This window comes from Erinaceus europaeus, chromosome 4, assembly GCF_950295315.1.
Source record: "Erinaceus europaeus chromosome 4, mEriEur2.1, whole genome shotgun sequence".
Classification (NCBI taxonomy): Eukaryota; Metazoa; Chordata; class Mammalia; order Eulipotyphla; family Erinaceidae; genus Erinaceus; species Erinaceus europaeus.
The window spans coordinates 126,192,952-126,210,337 of NC_080165.1; the positions used below are offsets into that span (position 1 = coordinate 126,192,952).

Genomic DNA, 17,386 nt, shown 5'->3' on the forward strand with positions numbered 1-17,386 from the left:
GCAAAAGTACACAATAGTCTGCAGTGAGTACCCCCCAGCACCTCATCTGCACCATTCCAGCTTTTAGGTCCATGATTGTTCAACAATTTGTTTGCTTTGTATGTTAACTCTCTTTTCAGCCACCAGGTTCCAGATGCCAGCATAATGCGGACCAGACTTCCCTGGACAGAGGACCTCACCAATGTGTCCTGCCATTGGGGAAGCAATTACAGAAGCCAGACCTTCCACCTTCTGCATTCCACAATGACCTTGGGTCCATATTCCCATAGGCATAAAGAACGGGAAAACTATCAGTGGAGGGGATGGGATACGGAGTTCTGGTGGTGGGAATTGTGTGGAGTTGTATACCCCTTGTCCTATGGTTTTTGTTAATGTCTTTTTAAAAATAAATAAATAAATAAAATATATAAAAAAAACTGACTTTAAACCATTTATATCATTAGTATCTTGCAACTGACAGTCTTGGAACTAAAGTCACATTGCTTTGTGATATTACTAATATCACAAATTCCTGTATTGTGACAATTTAGTGATTGGCAAAGGAAACACATTGAATATACAAGAAGGCCTCTTTAGATAGATGATAGATATATGTATGTAACACATAGAACCATTAGCTTGATATTTTTAACATTGTTTATAAGTTTCCTTTGTTTTTAAATATGATAGAAAATATATATACATATGCAAAAATTCCAAAAAAAATAATAAAAGACCTCCCTCTAACTCCCAGAACCTCCTTATCTCTCAGGGCACATTCTTCCATGGAGGACTTCTGGATGGCTAGCATGGCAACTTATTTATCGCTGCCTGGCTTCAAATTATACTTTTTTTTTTAAAAACAGAGAAATTAAGAGGTAAGGGAGAAGACAGGGAAAGAGAACAAGAGGCCTGCTCAAAAGCTTCCCTCCTGCAGGTGGAAACCAGGGGCTTGAGCCTGGGTCACTGAACATGGTCATATGTCATTCTTTTTTTTACTCTTTATTTAAATATTTATTTATTCCTTTTGTTGCCCTTGTTTTATTGTTGTAGTCAGTATTGATATCGTTGTTGGATAGGACAGAGAGAAGTGGAGAGAGGAGGGGAAGACAGAGAGGGGGAAAGAAAGACACCTGCAGACCTGCTTCACTGCCTGTGAAGCGACTCCCCTGCTGGTGAAGAGCCAGGGGCTCGAAACAGGATCCTTATGCCAGTCCTTGTGCTTTGCGCCACCTGTGCTTAACCCACTATGCTACTGCCCGACTCCCTGTAATAATGTCATTCTATCTGGTACTCCGCTGCTCAGCCCCAGGATCATACATTTATGTGCCATGCTACTATACAACATCTGAGATCAGATATACACAGCACAGAGTTGGGTACACAATAGTTACTCAATATATACTTTTTGGCTCATTTATGTAGAATACAAAACTGTTTCAAAATTAGACACAATTAAAATTTTTAATATTTGGAGAAAAACTTTTTTAATGTCCCCTTTTAAAATATTTATTCCTTTTTGTTGCCCTTGTTTTATTGTTGTAGTTATCATTATTGATGATGTTGTCATTGTTGGATAGAACAGAGAGAAATGGAGGGAGGAGAGGAAGATAGAGAGGGGGAGAGAAAGATAAGACACCTGCAGACTTGCTTCCCCTGCAGGTGGGGAGCCGGGGTTCCAACCGGGATCCTTACGCTGGTCCTTGTGCTTTGTGCCACGTGTGCTTGACCAGCTGCATTACCTTCTGACTTCCTTAATGTCCCCCCTTTTTTTTTACCCTACTAAAACTCCTGTGTTAATTTTGGGACTTTCTCATAAATAAAACCAACCAGTCAATCAAATTCTTATAGTTACTTTACCCTAGAACAATAAAAACATTTTTTTTCTATTTTTCATGCAAACATGAAAGCTACCACACCTAAAGATAGTGTATCACACTTACAAAACATTTGGATAGGAGACAGAAAATCCACTGGAACATTAATAAAACAGTGAAATGTAGTGTTGAAAACTGATGAGACCAAAGCTAATGTTTGAAATAGCTGAAATTATTGACAATTATTATCTTTAGGAATACTGACAACTTTCAGAGACCATGTGGAAATATGACTTGCAAGTATCTTATTAATCTATTAAACTGAAAACCAAATAATAATAAAAAAGGGCACCTATTATGTAGGGGGCCAGATGGCAGCTCACCTGGTTGAGTGCATGTGTTACAGTGTGCAAGGACCTGGGTTCAAGTCCCTGATCCCCACCTGCAGGGAGAAAGCTTCACAAGTGGTGAAGGCAGGGCTGCAAGTGTCTCTCTCTCTCTCTCCCTATCTCCTCCCTCCTCTCAATTTCTGGATGTCTCTATCCAATAAAAAAATAAAGATGATAAAATATGAAAAAAAAACCCTATATGTAACTGGAAAGGGAAAAATAAGTGAAGGAAAAGAGGATGGGGATATGTCTCTAAATATAAAGTCCAACTTAAAAAAAAAAGTCTAGCATTTTGCCTTACTATATTCAGTCTGCTCTTATTTGGAAGTCATGTTTGTACTTTTGCAAGAATCGTGGTTAAGAACAAAAAACAGGAAACTGATAATTCCCTGCCTCCAAATCATATCATACCCACTTTGGGTTAACTGAGTTATAGGTTTAGATAAATAAAATTTTTCAAGAAAATTGTGAGTTATACCAGATGACTTTTGAAAGTAAAAAGGAAAACCATGGTTGTAATCATTAGTAAAGGACAAGGCTTGCTTGAAAGTCATGTCAACTTCCTATTCAGCAAAGGAATTCATCCACAGAAACACAGTCAAAAAGGACTTCATTTAATTAGTGACATTTAGATTTTGCATAGAAAAGGGTTACAAAGTAATGCAAAAAAGACTAGGTACAATACATTTTAAAACAAATATTCAAAAGTATGATTCTGCATAATGTTTAACATTCTCATAATGTTTATTTTTCTCCACACAGCAGAGAAATGAAGTGCATAATACATGCTGTGTCCACCTCTCAAACATAAAAATCCCATGTACTCAATTTCAATGTATTAAGAAACTATTTTGTCATTAAACAAAAACAAAAACAAAGGAAAAACACCATTATGTAGCACTAATCTAGGCATGGACAAAAATAATTTATATACATCCCATTGCATACATTCATCTTGATTTGGGATCAGATGCAATCATGAGCCTGATAAAGAACATTTGAAAATCATGTTTTTTTCTCTCCCCAGTACTCTCCGTCTCACTACCTGCAGAGATGCAATTTCTCACCAAAAGTGAAAAACTAGATGTTACACATTACCTGGATAAAATGAAAAAGATATGTATATAAAAATAGTTCAAATGAAATAAATTAACCCCAAATTTTACAAACTGGAGTATTCTCAAGTTGGCATTAGTCATTTAGCCTTTGAAAGGCACACAACAGGCAGCTATTTTCAGGCACACTCTATCAAAGTATGGTTAATATAAAGAAGCAATGTATTTTGAGTCATGAAAAAGAAGTGCTCGAGGGCTTATGGACAGGGCAGAAATGCACGTTAATCTGAAAACTGATGGAATAATTGCTTATACCAATGCACTGTTCCTTTGCAGCACTTGGTGAATCTGTACAAAGAAAGTAAACCAAGATATACTAGCTCTTTCAACTTGATTATTTTCAGCAATCCCTTTGGTCAATAAATACCCATTAAGTTCCAATATTGTACTTTAGTCTGGCATCACAGCAACATTAAAATGTTTGCAGCCTAATGCAACATTTCTGTCCCTGTCCTTTCTTAACTTAACCTCTATGCTCTTGACCAATATTTACATTCAAAGGAAAACTTTACTAGCTTAGGCACTTAGGAAACATGATTTTTTTTTTACCCCACATGTAGTTTCAAAATAATTCAATCAGAGCATTTTTATCTCCTAATTCCGATATACTGGTGTACTGCTAGACAATACAGTTCATATACTTTCCAGGAAACTTCTAAATGGCACCAATTGTGGAGCTTTCAAAAACTGGGATGTCAGTTAGCAAGTTGCCACGAACAAAACAAAACTGAGTGAGAGAGAAGACCACATTTCTATGCGTGAGGTTCACGTCTGAAATAGCTTTATTGTTCCTTTATGGGTCTGTAGATTTCTGTATGGCTAATTTCACGGTGCAGAGGTTTCCAACCTGACTCTGAAATGAAGGACATTCAGTTACTACTGCTCAAATTCAATGAAAACTTAAAAGGCTCCCACTTCAGTCCCCCAGGGTCGGTAAGGTTTACTGTTAGTTCCATTGCTTGTCTGTTGAGGACTGGATGTGGCTGATACTGACAAGGGAGGGCTGATTGCTGTCGCTGCTGCCACTGCAGCAGCTGCATTTGGAGGGAGCATGGGAAATGCCCCAAAGGACAGAGGAAAGGTATGTGCAGCGGCAGTGGCTGCAGCAGCAGCGGCATGGACAGTGGCTGAGAGGGACAAGAGAGAAGTAGAGAGAGGTGGCACGCAGGGAGCAACACTGCCTGTCGATGGCATTCGCAGGGCAGAATCAGTGTGGGCAAAGGTGGCCGTGAGGAGGGCGGAGCCGTGGGTAGGAGGCACTTCTGATGTGGCAGAGAGGCGACAAGGGGTGGCCTCTGAGGCGTGGAGTCCGTTGGGCTGAAGCAGGGCTGTGGGGAGGTGGTGGAAGGCCGCAGCCCAGTGGTGCGGATGTAGGGGGTGATGGTGGTGGGCCAGAGAGGACGTCATTGCTGCAGCCTCCCGCTGAGAGGCACAAGTGCTGAGATGAGAGACTAGTCGCACCCGAAGGGGATCTGAGGAATCCAGACCTTCCACAGAGCTCAGGTACCTCGCCACCTCAGTTAAGCATTCTCGAAATCCAATGCTCATGAAGTCCATGGCAAGAGCATGTGCGTCAAAGTAACCTAAAAAGGGGATTAAGCAAAATGGGGCCAAGGAGTGAGACTAGAGATAATGCGAGGTGCTAAGAGTAACTATCAACTATCTCACACCAGTCCTTCCAAGGGTTTAAGTAGAGGGATGATCTTTCCTGAACACTATCACCAGCTATTCATGGTTTTAATTTTTCAAAAGTTGAGAAAGAATATTTTGCAACCAAATATTAAAGTGAGAGAGAAAAAAAAAATCTAAGAATAGATGTGCTTTAAATATTTGAAAAGGAAAAAAAAAAAAGAAAGTGTCTCTTCTCTTATATATGGCATACTGAAATTCTGTTGTTTCATAGTAAGGCAAGGGTTACGGTCAGTCTCTGTCACATGAGTTGGACATCTGGAGATTAAAGGGGGTTTATCCGAAATACCTTCACTCTTGGCATTTCACAGCAGAGATGTGAAATTCATCTCAGCAGCTTGGGCAGTGTCTTTAATAATGTGTTACAATCTCTTAATTCACAAATGCTTTCTGACTCAATGTTTTTTTATCAACAGTATGTAAGTATACTGCGATTAACCTTATATAAGCAAAACTTTGTGAAAACAGTGATTTTAAAAAAATCTGGTTACTCATTGGAAAATCTTGTTCTATCAGGTAATAGGAAGTTGCTTTATCGACAGGTTATTGTAACTAATAATTTTCTTAAAGTTCAAGACATTTTTGTCATTCTTTAACTTTCTTTTCCTCAGTTTTCACCCATACAAAAGTGTATATTAAATGTGGCCTTATGATTACTACCATGAAATGACTAGAGCTGAGTTTTAGGTTTTTGAGTTTCCTTTTATTTGAAGATAATACATTAGAAAATAGTAGTGGCTGATTAAAAGTCATACCAATAATTATCTGACATTTCTGGAAATGTCATCACTTTGAATGAGGGACACTTTTTCAAATTAAAAATGCAAATTAAATGTTAATCTTTTGCTTTTGGGGTGTGTATGTGAAATATCACATTCAATTAAGGTTATTTTAAATTAAGACTTTTACAATGTTAGCATAATTTTGCAAATCAAGGCATTACCTGTTTCATTAATCATCTGTTTAAGTTTTATGCTTTCCTGACAGAGTCACCACTTCAGCCACCAACATCTGTTACATCAAGGGTGGGGACATCTTGCCAGAGAAATCATTTGGTCTAGCCCTGCCAAGTTAACTGCAGGTATGACTCAAATTCATTATCTCTGGGAGCATTTTTTTCCTATCAACATAATATGAAGCTTTAGGCCTGCACAAGGACCCCAGTTTGAAAGTCCCAGGCTCTCCACCAGCAGGGTGGGTCACTTCACAAGTGGTGAAGCAGATCTGCAGGTGTCTATGTTTCTCTCTCCCTATCTTTTCCTGCCCTCTCAATTTCTCTCTGTCCTATGCAAAAAAAAAAAAAAAAAAAAGAAAAAGAAAAAAAATGGTCACAGTGCCTGAGCAGTGGATTCATGGTGCAGGCAACTGAGCTTCAGTGGGAACCCTGGAGGCAAAACAAAACAAAACACAAAAAACATTAAGTACTCATTTTTAAGTCATTAATTTTGCTTAGCCAGGGAATGATGGTATAAATAGCAAAATGGCCCTTGGAAGAAAAAAAACAAACTCCTTTAAAAATTTATTTATTGGGAGTCGGGCTGCAGTGCAGCGGGTTAAGCGCAGGTGGCGCAAAGCACAAGGACCGGCATAAGGATCCTGGTTCGAACCCCGGCTCCCCACCTGCAGGGGAGTCACTTCACAGGTGGTGAAGCAGGTCTACAGGTGTCTAGCTTTCTCTCCTCCTCTCTGTCTTCCCCTCCTCTCTCCATTTCTCTCTGTCCTATCCAACAACGACAACAATAATAACTACAACAATAAAACAACAAGGGCAACAAAAGGGAATAAATAAAAAAATATAAATATTAAAAAATTTATTTATTATTGGATAGAGACAGAAGTTGATAAGGGAGGGGGATACAGACAGAGAAAGAGACAGAGACACCTGCAGACCTGATTCACCACTCATGAAGCAGAAAAAAAATCTTTATCCTTGTGATAGATCATGTTAGATACATTTTACTTCAACTAAATTAAAGTACTCTATAAAACAGCAGTCACAACATTAAAGTCCCTAAGGTTATAATTTCTTTCTTTGTGGGTACCAGAGCACTGCTCAGCTCTGGCTTATGGTGTTGCGGAGGATTGAACCTGAGACCTTGAAACCTCAGGCATGAGTGTCTGTTTACATAACCACTATGCTATCTCTCCCACCCCCTGAAGGTTATCATTTCAACACAAATTTGGAATTCCCAAAAATTAATTTGGGGTAAAAACATACACCATTCAACAGTAACAATAATAGCACAAAGCTGACATAATAAGTTATCACGGAATGTGGAAGGTAGTAACAGTGACAGTTATCATCCCTGAAGGTTAGCAGTTAGCAGCAAAGTCCCTGGGATTAGAAGAGAATTCTTCCTATGGAAGAAACATCCACTGAAAGATTTCACATGAGAGTCCTCAGGAATCTCTGTGGGGCTTTGCAGATTTCTGACTTCCATGAGAGAAAGAGGGATAGTCATCAGAGAGAGTTCAAAAATCCTGAGGGATTCAGAAATTTACGTGCCTCGTTACTCGACACTAAATCTCTAGATAACAATGGGATAACAGAATTGAAACCCCACTAGCTCCCAGTAAGTTTCAGCAGTGCCTGAAATAAATAAAATTCGTGGTTTCCCAGCTTTATATTGTTGTATATGGCTGAATACTCTGTTGCAGCTTAAGGGAGATGTGGATTATGTAACCCCTGTCCTATTGCTCGATTCAGAGGGAATGACAATGAGCTGTTGTTGCCTATAAATGTATCCCATACCAAAGATAAAGATACGTGGGTTCTTATCATTTACTCTGTGCTAGCACTGCTTGAGGTCTCTAAATGAATAAACCCACAACAACCTTGTGAGGTGGACACCATCTGTGTCCTCATTTTGTGATCAGAGAGGGCAAGTATTTTACACAGGGTCATAGATTCATTATAAACGGTAGGGGGAGGATTTGTAGTCAGGCAATTCTACTACAGTGCCTATGTCCTTTACCACTTTACTGTGAGTTCTCCACAGAAGTTGGGAGTCTTCAAGGATGTGAGCTACACTGTCAGTCCTCTTTCTTCAAGGCCTATACAGTCTGCTTGATGACCTCTTTTTGACCTGGTACCAGGCGACTTTATGGAGCTTTTTTGGGAAATCGCTGTCCCAAACTATTCTGAGACCAATTTTAGGACTGTTTAGCTAGCTAAGAATAGCAGCCAAGATGGAATTTGGTTTTTATATTGGCATAAGGACTAGATTACTCTTTAGAAGTATAGCTCATACCCAATATGTGAAACCCTAAGAATTTTTAGTTTTGTGCCTAGAAGCATTAAGGGAGGTGGTGCAGTCAGATCATAAGGATTGTAAAAGATGGGATAATGGGAGCCAGGTGGTAGCACAGTGGGTTAAGCACATGTGGGGTGAAGCGCAAGGACGGGTGTAAGGATCCCGGTATAAGGATCCTAGTTTGAGCCCCCTGGCTCCCACCCGCAGGGGAGTCGCTTAACAGGTGGTGAAGCAGGTCTGCAGGTGTCTATCTTTCTCTCCCTCTCTATATCTTCCCCTCCTCTTTTCATTTCTCTCTGTGCTATCCAACAATGACAACATCAACAACAACAACAATAACTACAACAACAAGGACAATAAAAGGGAAAATAAATAAATAAAAAAAAAAAAATAAAAAAAAAAAGATGGGCTATCAGTTGCAGAGTCAGAATCATGGTGGTGGACACAAGTTCCGAGCTCAGAGTCCTCAGAACTCAGCATGGGCCTCAGAGTGTAGCAGAGTCCAGAGAAGCCTCTAGACTTTACCCACAGCAGTCACTTGTGGTGCCTTCTTTGCCCAGTTGTCACCTGTCAATATATCGGATGCTAGCTTTTTACCAAGATGAATACAAGACATCTGCCTCAAGGGTGAAAAAGACTATGAAAAGTCAAAATCCCATCTAAGTGATGTACGAAAGATGAAATCATGAAACTGAATTATTATTACAGCTTTCAGAATTGCAAGTCTATTTTAAGCATGAGTTGGCTCTATTAAGGTATGTCTCTGATCCTGCTAGACAATTCTTCATTAGATTACTATCAAGTCCAGAGGATATTTCTCTATTCCTCTTGGCCTATGACATCTGTTCCTGTTTGCTTTCCCCAGGAATGACTGCTCCTTTAGTATATACCTGCTTTCTCAATATTCTGTTAAATCTCAATCCAAAAACAACCCAAATCGGAAACAATGAAAATAATTATAGCCACTTCCTTTTACAGTTTGTTTTGTTTTTTGACCTGAACACTACTAAGTTCTGGCCTTTGGTTGTGATGGGGACTGGATCTGGTGCCTCTAGGATATATATATATATATATATCCTTTGCACTACTGCTATGCTTTCTCTCCAGCCCAACAGTTACTTCCTTTGGGATAGCTGCATTATACTGAGTCTTGGGTCTGATTTAATGGAGGCTCTGAGGAAAAGCAAGGAAGAAAAAAAAAGATTTCCTCAAACCTTCTGTTTATATTTGTGTGTTTGTTTTGTCTTTCTGTACAGATTCTATCCAGCATGTGCTTCTGAAGTTCCAAACAAACCTCTGACCAGGCTGCTGTGAAAGGAGCTTTACTCCCACAGTATTATGAAAGCAAACACAAGTCCAGGGTCAAGTACTTCTTTTGTTCTAGAAGTTCTTTCCCACAAGTTCAATCCTGCCATTAGTATTGATTTCCAGGGCTTTAATCTAGGACCTCCTATCTCTGCTTATTAAAAGAACTGTTCAACTATAGCTTCCTTACAGTCTGGGGGCGGGGGCGGGTGGGGAGTGGGAAGAAGAATGAAAGAGAAAGGGGGAAAAAAAAAAGTAAAGTAAAGTCATCTACTTACCTTTCCCCCCAGTTGCCTGAAGCATCTTCAAATGATCCACTGTCATTTGCAGTATTTCAGCTTTTTCTAACTTTGCAGAGCCCTTCATAAACAAATATTAAAATCTTATAAATTCTATAGAAACTTATTTGGAACACTTCATGCTACAATTTCAATTTATTTTTATTGGAAGAACTTAAGTTTATGTTTTTTTTTTCAAAGTTTGTATTATTTCTAGCTTTACATGACAACACTAACATGGCATACCAAATGAAATTATTTGCCACTTTAACTTAAAAAACTAAAATGCAAAATCTTATGCACAACATGTATAACATTATCATAAGAACAACTGTCCTCCTAAAATTACTCTAGCAAAACTACTGCAATTGTAGAAATATCAATTTTTGCACATGACCCCTACGTGGGTTAACATCGTATTTTCTGGGGAGAGTAATCTAAATCTTATTATGTAAAGCTAACATCTAGATACAACTGAATCAAACTCTGGAGTATAAGTAGATATAATTTTATCAAGCTATTACTAAAAGCATATTTTTCTAACTCTTTAGGGCTACTCATTGGCAACAGAACCAAAAATAAAAGCGAGAAGCCTTACATGGATTTTTTTCCCAGTAGTTACCAGCAGGTGTCACTGTGAATTCCAAGATCATAAATGAAGCATAATTTACTACTTAATGAGGAAAGATAGGTAAGATAGATAGGTACCTATAGCTGAACCTTTTTAAATAATTCTTAATAAAATAATTTTGGGACTATATTTTTATGTTCCCCCTTTTAAAGCTAGGCAATTTGTGGAAACCAACTGAAATGCAATGGGTCACTTCCAACTATCTCAGTGAGTTATTTCCTGGAAGATCTAAATAATTGTATCATTTTTTTTTTTTTAAAGAATACTGCAGTTTACTTCAGGTCTCTACAATTTAGCTGTTTTGTGAAAATCATCAGTACCTATTATCAGGTAAGCTTGCCACAGTTACTTGTTTGAAAAGAATTCTCCTGTAATCATACTGTGTCAGGGCCAGCTCACTAGGGTTCTAGCCAAGCCCTAAAAAGGAGAAAGCTTGTGTATATGGTAACTAGCTATCAGACAACTGAAGCTTGCTCTTTAAGGTCTGTTTTTTAGTAAATATTAAAACAAATAAATCCAATGAAACTAAATAAAAACTGGGAGTTGGGCAGTAGCGCAGTGGGTTAAGCGCATGTGGCACAAAGTGCTAGGACTGGTGTAAGGATCCCAGTTTGAGCCCCCAGCTCCCCAGCTGCAGGGGAGTCGCTTCACAAGCGGTTAAGTAGGTCTGCAGGTATCTTTCTCTCTCTGCCTCTGTCTTCCTCTCCTCTCTCCATTTCTCTCTGTCCTATCCAATAATGTCGACATCAATAACAACAATAATAACTACAACAAGGGCACCAAAAGGGAATAAATAAATATTAAAAAAAAACTAAACAAAAACTTAACAAACTGACTAACTCCTCCTAACTGTAGCCATTTTAGTAACATAAAAGGTATCACTGTTTATGGACATTTTCATTTTATACTTGTTATCATTACAAATGCTACTAATAGAAATATAATTTCCAATTTTTTTATTTATCCAAAACAATTACAGCATATAGAAGGAGTATCTTTTCATTTTAAAAATATATAATCAATAGCATATTACATCTTATATTTCTATCAATACTCAGTTTTCCCTGTGAAGATGTATAATAGTTTCAGTGAAAGTAACTAATAGATAAAACCAGAGTCTGGACAGTTTCCAAGTGTTGGACTTGTTTTAAAATGTCACCCATGAAGTAAATAACAAAAGGGAACAAACAATTGCTGCCTTGTACCTATCTGAATTAAACTGAAAAGTATTTTCAATAAGGAGGTGGGAGGTGGGCAGAGAGACAACACCATAGTCATGTAGAAAGATTTTCATGCCTGGGGCTCCAAGGTTACAAATTCAATTCCTGGGAACCATCTTAAGTCACAAAAGCAGAGTCCTAGCAAAATAAATAAGTACATATGATATCATGTTTTTGACAGATTCTTTTAGAAATCTGTGCCATTGGTTATTTCAGCAAGAGAAAGAGGACTTTTCTAAAATGACAAAGGAAAACTGAAACATGTTGCTTCAGACTTTATAAGTGTGCGAACTCTTTGTTTTTGTACAGAAATACTTGAGTTCTGAAATGGGACATTTATGGGCACTTTGATTTTTACCAAACTTCCAAAAAAGATATCATCAGCAGAGCACCATTCTATTAATTCTCTATAATCATTCTATTAGCACAGGGATTAAAAATGAAAGCAATAGCTTGGCAAAAAAGTTTTATAAAGAGTTTTTACTTAAGTAATGGCATTGCGGTTGTTACTGCCTGCATCTTGGTTATTATTATTATTTTTTTTAATGAAATGGTTTACTTTTTAAAGACAATTTGAGACAACAATGAAATTTCACACATGATACATATTTTTGAAAACTCTATCATGGTTTTAAATAAAACCACTAGTGGCATTTATAGAAAGAACAGAGAAAGTATGAACATGGTTATCCTTAAGGGGAAAATAAGTTAAGACTAGAAATGTTTTTCAACGTAAAGATGGATTATGTTTTTAATAGTTCCACAACAAAGCATTTTATTGAAATTGATGCTCTGTGCCAAATGAGGGCACAGACACCATTATTTTAATGAGCTTTAACAAGAACCCACATTCCCTAAAAGAACCAGATTTTAAAAGCTTTTTGGTGGGGTGGTCAGGAGTGGGGGTAGCTTACTTGTTTTTCAAAAGCAGTTGGCACCAGTCTTCGTAACTCAGATAAACTGTTATTTATCCGATCTCTACGCCTTTTCTCTATAATCTATCCCAAAGAGAGCAAAAGAACAAAAATAAAAGTTTATGAACATAAATAATAGTTACTCATAATTGAAAAAACACAACTGTTACTCATTAGGCTGAATTGCAGAAAGTTAAAGGAATTAAATAACATACCCCTCTCCTTTTCTTTCTTGCCATAATCTGAGATGTTGTTGATGGAGAATTTGATCTAATCACAGAGCTAGTGCTTTGCCTATGAAATCAGAAAAGGCAGTCAGGTGCTGCATTAACATAACAATGACTTATTCTGAGTACTTGATGGCATTCCACTAAATGTTCAGAATGATCACAGTTCAGGTTTGTGTTACTTTATTCTTAATTCTTGCTTTACTTTTAACAAACTTTTTTGTCAGCCCCTGAAACTCTCTTTGTGCTGGAATTATGCTTTTAAAAAAATGTTTAGTGAGTAATTCAGGTGTCAAATTCATTAAAAGTGCCCCATAACTTTTATTAAGTCACCAAAATAATTAAGGGCAGTTAGAGAAGCTAGATTTTAGTATTTGATAGTTCCACTAGTAAATGATTCTTAAAAGTCAAAAAGCCATGAAACTAGTGTGTGTGTATATATATATATATCTCATCACATATCACATATCACTCATCCCTATATTCAATCTTTAAAAGTTATCTAGTCAAGAAAATACGACCAATTTAAAGTTTTGTTTTATTACTAGTCTTCCAAAATGGACATCCTAATTAAATATGCCATTGATAAGAAAATAAACTTAAATGAACTACTGAGGAGGTGTTTTATTTTGAAAATGAAACTAGGGGAACAGCTCTCAGCCTTCAGTCTTAAGTTTAAACGTCTAGGACCTGCAAACCATCTTGAGTTTTTTGTTTTTCTTCTTCAGTGAAAGATACTTCATTTTGAAATTCCAATAAAAAATTTGCAATATGATCTTTATGGTGCTTTGTGGTTTGTATCAGTTTCTCTTCATACTCCATGGATGCTACGTTCTTAATGTTCTCAGATTCCCTACATTTCCATATTTCATTTTAGAAGTGCTGCACACAAGATTCTTATTACTTCACCTTCTCACGTCTGCATCTTATTTCCAAATTAACTGTCCCTTCACTCCCATGTTTCCTCGACTGGTTTCATCATTCATATATCCTTTTCTTTCTCGTTTTAAAACATGACATAACATTTTATTGATCAGAAGGCACTCTACAAACAAAAATTTACGTAAACATCTTTGCTTTTTTTTTTTTTTTTCTCAATCTCAGGCTTTGGTTGGTAAACAGCAATATTAAAAAGAAAGAAAACCAGCTTTCTAAAGGTAGGAAGAATTGTGCTCTTTGAGTGACAGCTGCATATAAATAATTAAGGTGCTTCTGGGGATGCCAATTAGAAGCAATTATCATTTGACCCGACTGGGCATTCAAATGCTTTGATAATCTCCCTCTGTCACTGCAAAGTGGGGTCTGGCTTCTGTGATCACGACTCCGATCTCTTCCAGACTTAAGAACAAACAGCCAAAGAGATGATGCTTCAATGGGATCCTTAACATCTGCCCCTCACTCCGGTCAACCGCCAGGTCACAAACATGGTCAACCTGGAAAGTTCAGTTTCAACTTGACAGCAATTGCTTTAATTTCTCCATAAAGTCAGCCATGTTTTCGGTCGCTTCGGAAAAAAATAAAATAAAATAACCCATTTTGTTGCTTTTCTTTGCTCCGGGCCCATGTTTCAAAGTGCTTTCAAATAGGTTGCAGTGGTAGGTGCCCGCAACCCAGCACCCTGCGCTGACAGCCCAGCCGGGACCCTCCTTCGCCAACTTCTGCAAGGTCTTTGGGTGGCATTTCGAGTGCTCTCGTCCCCCACCTTCCCCCCAGGGTAAAAAGACCTCTCTTGCCCCCACACGGCTCCCGATCTGCGAGCGCCCATTACTCAAAAGTTTCTCGGGCGAAACTCTCCCGGGTGGGTCCCTGAGGCCCCAGTGGAGAGGAGCATGAGGATTTATTCCCAGGGACCCGCTGGCGCACCGAGCTCCGCGATACCCAGGGCTGCGCACAACTCCCGCCCACATCGCTCTCACCCCGAGTAATTGTTCTCGCTCCCCACGTCGATGGTCTCGTCCATATCGCTCTCGGAAGTCGTCTCCTCGCAGGGGCGCTTCATCGTGGAGATGACGGCACGGGACGCAACCTGGCCGGAGCCAGGAACGTCGAGTCGTGCGCGGTGCCCTCTCCGCCTCCCTCCCTGCGGCCGGGTGAAGGCGCCGCTCCGCCCGCAGAGCTGTGTGCTCCTCGCGGCTCTTTCCCACGCCGCAGCCCAGCCTCGCCGCCAGAGCCGGCGCCGGCCACGCCCCCGTCCGGGCGGGGCTCACCTCCCGCCCGCCGCTGACCCGCCCCCGCCGCTCCGCCAGCCCCGCCCGCTCGCGACTCAGCGTGGCTCACGATTGGTGGAGGCTAAAGGGGCGGGACTGAGCTCGCCAATGCCCGTCGCGGCGAGGCTCCGGCTAAAGCGTGGGAACGCGGCCGCGCACCTGGGGCCGCAGAGCGGCGCGCCGGCGGGGAGCGAGACCCAGAAGGGCGAGTGCTTGCGCGCGCTTGCTGACATCGGCCGGGGACGCTCGCGGGCGCGCGCAGGGATGGCGAGGGCGGGCCGGAGAGGGGCGGGCTCTGGCCCTAGAATTAGGATCCTCCTCTGCACCTCGCCTTCTGCGGGTGAGGTCTCAGGCCTGTGTTTAAGGAATAACCCGGCGCGTGGCTGAGTGCGAGCGAGCTTGTGTGACGTCGCGAGGCGCCGGGGCTTAACCGAACCGCCCCGCTAGGCTGTCCCTTGTCTAGACCATAACTGCGGACTGGTTGAACCTGGCGGTCACATTTGCCCTTTGCTTTGCTTTGCTCTTTTCCGTTCCTCCCTTCTCCTGCCCCTCCTCCTCCCCCCTCCTTCTGCCCCCTCCTCCTCGCCCTCCTCCTCCCCCTTCTCGCCTCCCGTTCTCCTCTCCTCCTCTTCCCCTTCCCCCTCTTCCCCCTCTTCCTCTTCCTCCTCCTCCCCCCTCCTCCTCCTTCTCCTTCTCCTTCCTTATTCGTAAATTACTTTTCTCCCTGGCATCTCCCGAACTTACTTTAGCTGCCCGTGGGCTGTGGACAAATAAAGGCGGGATTTTCCCCGACCAGGTATTTAATCACCGGCGGCCGCACGGTATGAGAGGTCGTCCACCATACGATTGTCATTTGACGCTCAATTCGTGGTTATCAGTTGACCACAGGGACTGAGGATAGTGGGTCCAGATGAGTAAGAGACAGTGTGCTGGAATTATGTCTACTCTGGTAGTAGTAGGCAGTACTGGAGTACTGGTGCAGTATTTTAGGACACATGTGATATATATATTTTTTCAGGTTGGTACTCAGCAATTCTTAATAGCTCCTTCCAAAGTATGATGACTAGTTTAATTCTCTGGACAACAACAACTCTAGATGTGCTTTCAATCTGCCCTTTCATGCTTTTCGGTTTTTTTGAACTGGCTTTGCACAAGTGTGTTTGCATGGACAAGCCCTGAGCAGTCTTGGGAGGGTGGGCAGCCTGGGAACAGAAGTACCAGAAAGCGGGTGAGATACTGGTGGTGGGGATTGAGCCTGAGTCCATCATTTTGCTTCTGAAATCACCATGCTTAATGGAGAAAGGCTTCTGAGAAAGGAGAGTCTAGAACCCACCGCCAGGGACAGATTTACATTTGAGGAGGAGGGGTCTGTCTAGGGTGCCCCTCTCCCCCTTAAGCAGGACAAGTGAAGAAGTGAAGATACTCTGCTTGGTGGAAAGACCTGGCTCTGGCGGGGTTTGGGAAGAAGAGCGAAAAGGACCTGCGTGCAACCAGTGTGTAAGGCTCTTGTTAAAACACAAATCCCTCGTCTCCGTCTCTTTTGTGAGGTTCTCACCGCGGTGCTTCCAATAAGAACGGAAACCTGAAACTTTTCTATCTTTACTTCTGAAACTTTACCTCCAGCACAGCAGAGTCGGGCGGGGCCTTGGTGGGGCTGAACCAGGTCAGCTAGGCAGGGCTGAGCGCCAGGGGCGAGATGACCCACCATCCCCCCTCGTCGCACCACCTCCCTCGTCCCATAATCTGCTTTTGGGTTGGGTTGGCTTCCCAGCTGCGGGATTTGCCTGTGCTTGGAGCTCCCGGACACCACCCTCCTCCTGCGTTGTAAGCACGACCTACTACAAGCTAGTCGCCTGTCCCAAGTCCTGGGCAGATGTGACAGTTCGTACAGGCCACAGATGAAGCCAAACCCACTAAAGCCAACCTGGCAAGAACTCGACATTCATAATTTTCAGCGTAGGCTGAAGTTTTCTGAAAGTGAGTGTCCGCAGGTGTAGTTAACATTTCCCATGCGAACAAATCAGTAGGCACTTCCAAAACGCCCGAGGTAAAAATCAGTTTGTCACTAGGGGGAATAAAAAGGTCCTTTCTCACCACACTAACACATTCAACTTAAGTAATTGCGGAAAACTGCAAAAAGGGACATGGTTTGCTTGAATAAAGCTGAAACTTGTTAAGAGATTTTCTACTTTTTTCTTTAGAGACAAACACTGTTATAAAGAAAGGAACTTTTTGAAAAGTACTCGATTTTAAAATTGGTTACGGTATTTTAAAACAAAGCCATAGTTTATAAACTTTTAGAACAGTGTTTGGCACATGGCAGTTTCTCTATGTAAAGGTGAAATAGACAGGATCTTTGAG

The 17,386-nt window shown here is 40.8% G+C and overlaps 1 protein-coding gene across 1 annotated transcript; it reads right to left on the bottom strand.

The window, feature by feature from the left end:
• Positions 1 to 2,778: 2,778 nt before the first annotated feature.
• Positions 2,779 to 14,990, bottom strand: HEY2 (hes related family bHLH transcription factor with YRPW motif 2). Its single transcript, XM_007528334.2, has 5 exons — positions 14,735 to 14,990; positions 12,807 to 12,885; positions 12,592 to 12,675; positions 9,827 to 9,908; positions 2,779 to 4,883 (listed from the first exon to the last, which is right to left on the bottom strand). The coding sequence occupies exons 1-5, from the start codon at positions 14,815 to 14,817 to the stop codon at positions 4,201 to 4,203; spliced, it is 1,011 nt and encodes a 336-aa protein (XP_007528396.1). The 5' UTR covers positions 14,818 to 14,990; the 3' UTR covers positions 2,779 to 4,200.
• Between the last annotated feature and the right edge of the window lie 2,396 nt (positions 14,991 to 17,386).

What these genes read in the sequence shown, in the direction of transcription:
- HEY2 (XM_007528334.2), bottom strand. Translation starts at nt 14,817, where the DNA reads ATGAAGCGCCCCTGCGAGGAGACGACTTCCGAGAGCGATATGGACGAG. An exon ending in CAAGAAAGAAAAGGAGAGGG is followed by an intron (nt 12,676 to 12,806) that starts GTATGTTATTTA and finishes TCTTTGGGATAG; the next exon opens with ATTATAGAGAAAAGGCGTAG. An exon ending in TCAGGCAACTGGGGGGAAAG is followed by an intron (nt 4,884 to 9,826) that starts GTAAGTAGATGA and finishes TCCCCTTTTTAG; the next exon opens with GTTACTTTGACGCACATGCT.